General features: G+C 39.2%; 1 protein-coding gene across 1 annotated transcript; it reads left to right on the top strand.

The window, feature by feature from the left end:
* Positions 1 to 665: 665 nt before the first annotated feature.
* On the top strand, positions 666 to 3,441 carry LOC120470421 (WAP four-disulfide core domain protein 2). The gene is made up of 3 exons (XM_039659986.2): positions 666 to 924; positions 2,088 to 2,228; positions 3,189 to 3,441. Exons 1-3 carry the CDS (start codon positions 837 to 839, stop codon positions 3,332 to 3,334), a joined length of 375 nt encoding a protein of 124 aa, XP_039515920.2. The 5' UTR covers positions 666 to 836; the 3' UTR covers positions 3,335 to 3,441.
* Positions 3,442 to 5,810: the final 2,369 nt, after the last annotated feature.

Below are 5,810 nucleotides of genomic sequence, written 5' to 3'. Positions count from 1 at the left end.
CAATAAACTAAATGCAAAGAGAAAACTTTAGATTTGGATTATCACAGTCCCACTTTGCAAAAAATCCCACTTAGCGCGTTAGAGACCAAAAATGGCCACCTATTAAACATTGCCTATTGCCTAAAATAAGGTGCATTTCCACCCATAGGGAATAAATATGTAGTGACGTCATCTGGTGGAATACACTATATAATGCAAATATAATGCTTTTGCTTCAAAATGAAAGGATGTTTGTGCAAAAATCATGTTTCATGTATTACTGACAGCCTCAGATTTAAACAACGTTTTAATGGGTTTCAATGGGCCATTTTTGGTCTTTATGGTGCTGAGTGTTACTATTTGATCTACACAGTGTGTGTTATACATATTTTGCAAATTGGGATCACATTTTTTACATGTATCCAAAAAGTCACAATTTTGCCAAATTTCACACCATTTGCATTAAAACAGCCAAAATGGTCAAAGAAATTAAACTGCAAAAGACCAAAAATGTCCCTAATGCAGCATAAGGGTTTGCAACAGAAACGCTCATATCGGTAATTATAGGAGGACACAACTGCAAGGTGTGAACGCAGCGGTTCTTCACCCTGATTAAACACACCTGAACAAGCTAATGGGTCTTCAAAATTAGGCAGGTGAGTTTCATTTAGGTTGAAGTTGCCCAGACCTTCTATCTTTAAAAAACGCGTTTGCAAAAAGTGATCTAGACCGTTTTGATTCAGCAGATGTTTTGATACTGCTAAGGGATTTTTCATTGTTTTGTGCGCCTCGCTGTCCGCCTTTCCCGACTCCCTAATCTTCCAGCAGAGTTGATTGTGAGATCGCAGGTCGTGAGGATGACGACAGTTCGAGTGTACTGCTCGTTGAGTGCTGTTTTATTGTGTCTGTCTGCATGTTTGAACACAATTGAAGCTGGAGTCGTAGGTGAGAAGCTCTTTTAACTTCCTTACACAACCTGAATAAATGCATAAATAGGTGCCCTACGAATTGTGACATTAGGCACAACTCTGCATAGGCCTACTTTCCCTTTTTACTAAGAATTCAGTAGGCTACAGACGGCCATTGGAAGTTGAACTTCGTTGTTTTAGTTTCAGTAAGCAATAATAAAACTTCAAAATTGTCATAAGTGTATGCATTCATTTCATTGTACAAGAAAAATCCATACAGTCACTGCATTTGTTTACTGTAAATCAACAATGTTATAAGACTAAAAAAATTGTTACCAGGTTTCATTTCTGAATTATTTTCCTTAAATGCACACTGTGTAACTTTGGCCACTCGGGGTGCTCGACCTGTAACTTTCACGTCTAGATGCCACAAGCACCGCAGCACAAACGGTCAGCCAGTCAGCATCCCTGGCCAAAGACTGTGCACCATCTCCGAACTTGCATAGGTGGTTTTTCAAGAGGACAGCCCCGCTCAGATTATTGATGGTGTCAAGCGCTGTATATTGACCTGAGGAATCACTTAAAACAACTTGTATTCGTCAACTCTTTAGGTCACACAGTCTGCGGTGTGCCTTTTAAAGTTTTGTTTTATCCATGTTAACTACAGTATAGGCCTACAACAAACACTGGGTGCTAATGTAACCTCTACCTTCTGTGTTGTGTAGCCTGTTTAAATGCTTAAGATAAAATGTGGGTGGCCATGGGGATGGCATTGACAATTTTCAAAGAAATGCACTTAGTTAAACTAGTAATTGTATGTAACATATTAACTGATGTCCATGTGTTCTATCAGCATTGCAGTATTACTCTCACCCTACTGTGTTAAGTTGTAATGGCATTCTCGGTCTTTGAAACTGATTGATGCATATTATAGTTTCAATTATTGATGGATGCTGTAGAAGGTCTTCCAAAAGTAACCCTAAAAAAAAGGTGTATAAACTATTCAATCTGAAATTGCTAGGATTGCACAAATAATTGCAAGGAAACAGCAAGTGACCCATTTAACTTGATGTGAAACTGAAAAAGACTGATTATTCCTGAAAAAACTACTCCAATTGTCTTTGTTTTTTTTTTACAGTGAAAAAAAAAAAAAGTAGACATTCAGTATTTAATGATGTGTCTTCTGTCATGTGTCTATAGCAGCAAAGCCAGGACAGTGTCCAATCAGAAGCTCTGCAGTAGGACTGTGTGATGATGTGTGTTCCAATGACAGTGACTGTCCGAACGATGAGAAATGCTGCATCAGTGGATGTGGATATCAGTGTATGGCTCCATATACAGGTATTTGTTCTATTACTGTTTGAGCTGGGTTTCTTTAGCCTGGATGCCAGCCCGAACCCCGCCCACAACGGGAAGTTCAGTCTGGACTCGATCCATTAAGGAGTAATTATGATCAGTCAAAAAAATGATCGGGCCAATCAAATTGGCAGGGCGGGCTTTATACGATGATGGACAGATGATCTGCAAGGATGTAATCATCATCATATTATCAAAGAGCACTTAACTGGTTTCCCTCAAAGATGACTGCAGCTGGAGAATTGAGATGTATAGATTCCTCTGTCGCGTCTGTTGTAAAATAAATCGACAGCCGCATTAATTTTAATAGACTAACAGAAAACTGCAATCAAGGCATTTGTCGATCGGAAAGATATTTTTGCCGTCCTTCCTACATGATTCGGCAAAAGTGTAACTAATCAGCTGGCTCCGATGGTCGCTAAGAAGATAGGACGTAATGAAAAGCCTGTGGTCGTTGTGGTTTCTCCTTTGGTCGCACTCATGGAGGACCAAGTAAAAACAGCAACACTCGTTATTTCACTTCTAAAATAAGTACGATTTGTAGTTGACAACTGTATGCAAAGTAGTTGACTTGCTGCGTTGCTCTGATTGGTTGTAGGTCTACCGACTATCCAATTGAGTGCAGAGTTTTGTTTTCTCGTTCGGTTAAGACACGCCTCAAAATTTAAAGCCCTACGGAGGAGTTTCAGACTCGCATTCTGACAACAAGAATATGAGTATGACGAAGTCAGGCTAGGGTTTTTTGTTATTTCAGTTTGTCTTGATTTTTATTGTTCTCAATGTCAAAAGTATTCAGCTGGTGGCACTGCAAGCACAGGATGGGTTTAAAAAAAAATGAATGCTTCATTCTTTAAGTTAAACATCCAATTTGTGTTTTATGCTGTCTATCTTAGTCTGAATGCCACTAAACGGACTGACTAAATCTGATTATCTATATCCATGCAGCCGAACCGTTAAAGCCTGCAGCCGACCCACAGAATCATCCTGTGACGTCTGCAGCCAAAACGCAGAATCCTCCTGTGTGTGTTGAAAACGGTCGCCACCCCCACGCTAATGGTGAATGTCTTGCTCCTATGGTGAGGATGGTGTAATGGAAGATAATAAAGAACATGGCCATTCATAACTGTGCTGTTTCAACCAATGGATGTTTGGATGTCTTCCCTGTTTATCACCAAATAAATCTCACTGAGCAAGATGACTTGTGGAAAAACAATGAAAATTGCTTTATTTGAAGAGTTGGTGTTTTTACTATATGCTTATGCACTTAAATAACATTAAAACTTTGCCCAGACATTAATATGTATGAATTTAACAGCCTCACAGCAATTCATAACCATTTAATGTTTTGCTTAAAGGTATGGTAGGCAATGAGACTAGCTTTGAAAGCATGAGATCCCACCCTCCCTTCAGAACATCTCCAGAGCCACACCTCCTTCAAATCACATTAGGCTTGTTTGACTTGAACTGGCGCTGCAGACCGATCAGTGAATGATAAAGTACTGCGAGAGCGATTATTGAGCAGATGGTGATGCTTTGTGATAAACCGAGTCTGTGCAGTGTCTCTTTAAATCGAACAAGCATCGTGAGATCGAGACTGTTGTGTTGACTAATGCTTCTGCATTCCTGCATTTTTACTTGATAAAAAGTGTATAAAAGCCGGGATTCATCTGTAAAGAGAACATCTCTCCAAAGTGTCAGATACCATCTAATGTAAGCATTTGACCACTCAAGTTGGTTTCGACGATGAACTACATTCAGGTCGAGACCCCGATGAGGACAGCGAGCATGCAGATGAGTTTCGCTGAGACTGTTTCTGATAGTTTGTGCAGAAATGATTTGGTTATGCAGACCGAATGTTGCAGCAGCTGTACGGCTGAAGAAGGGAGAGGATCATTAGAGACATGTTCTTGATTAAAAAATACCGAATGGGGCCACTGCTTTCAGATGTGACTGCTATTAGTAATGTCCTTGTGTCTGTACCTCAGATATCCAGCCAGTTTGCACTACCAATCCAGGTTGTAGTAGGCATACTTCAATTATGGGGTCAGGGTGACAAGGGGTGATGGAATTGGCATGTGTTTCTCATGTTTACCAGTTGGCACATCATGTTTCTAGTTTTGTTAGGCATACTTGAACTGTTCACTAGAAGGTTTATTTTAATTTAGTGGATTTTGCAAAATGCCCCCCCCCCCCCCCCCAAAAAAAAAAGAAAAAAACCTACAATATCCACCACGTTTATTAAAATATCCCAAACAAACATCCATCACATTTGTACAGTGCACACAAAAACTTACGATTTCTCTCAACATGGGGACAGAAGAGGTGTTGGCTAACAAATGGGAAAACAAAGTAACTTGCTTTGCTTATGTATCAGTTTAACCTTTTAATTTGAATTACTGAAATACATGAACTTTTGCACGATATTCAATTTTTTTTTTTGAGTTTCACCTGTATTTTGTTGTGAATGTAAAAGTAACGAGTACTTTAATAGTTACTTGAAAAAAGTAATCTGACATAAATTGCATAACTTATAATGCTTTACCCTCAACACTTGTGTCACTGCAGTTGAATTGATAATATTACTGAGTATTAATTAGCTTTTTAACCTCAACTGAGCGAGCAAAACTTTGAAATTTAACTGGATATTCACAGAAACGTCAATAGACTAACATCACATTGCCTCTAAAGACCAGAGATAAAAGAGTCAGCACTCAACTTGACCCTTACCCAAAGGTCTTCATTTCTATCTGCACAGGTCCCGAGAAATCTATTATTAAGACACATTTGATTCTGAGTGATCTCTAAGGGCACAGTGTCTCTCTATTCCATGACAGCTTACACCCTCTTCCTATCAACAAAATGATTCTGAATATCATTTTGACCTCAGCTTTCCTACAATCAAGAGGCTCAGCAGGGGGCAAATTAATTTTAGGGGCATTCAACACCTCATAGGGCATGACAGATAGCAGATATCTTATGACGTGCAAGCATGGTGTGTGTGTGTGTGTGTCTTAATGAAAAAATAGCGCCATTTTTTCCCTTTCTGTGTGTATGCATGACCCAGTTGGCTCTGTGCCCGTTTTGCAAAATCTGGAAGCTACAAATGAGCCATCTGGTGTGTGTGTGTGTATTAACAGGGAATTTGCAGCAGCTGATTCTGCTCACCCCTCCAATGATGATGAATATCATCCAGACATAAATGGACATGCATTTTGTCATGACATTGACATTTTTTTTCTATCTTTTCTAATTTTCCAACTGTGTTATATACAGTACAAGTGGCAAAAGATGAAGCCTACCCGGAAGTGCGAAAAACTGCAATACATTTCAAATCCGCTAGAGGCCGGTCCCAAAAGGGAGCAAATATCCATAGACGTCATGTTAAAATATCCGTTTTCACAGCATAAATTCATATGTTTACAGTTTGGTCCCATGGACTTTTATTGTAATCTTTAATATGTTCCGAGTGCCTTACAACTGTGAGGGGGGTGAATTTTTTTCTAACTCGTTAGTGTAGATCATATTTAGATATAAAATGTATGACAAATAAGGGGGGTTAACTTTGAT

This window comes from Pimephales promelas, chromosome 1 (genome assembly GCF_988280905.1).
Source record: "Pimephales promelas chromosome 1, fPimPro1.hap1.1, whole genome shotgun sequence".
NCBI classification, from domain to species: Eukaryota; Metazoa; Chordata; class Actinopteri; order Cypriniformes; family Leuciscidae; genus Pimephales; species Pimephales promelas.
The sequence above is the reverse complement of the archived record's forward strand: the minus strand, read 5'-3'. Positions and strand labels throughout refer to the sequence as shown.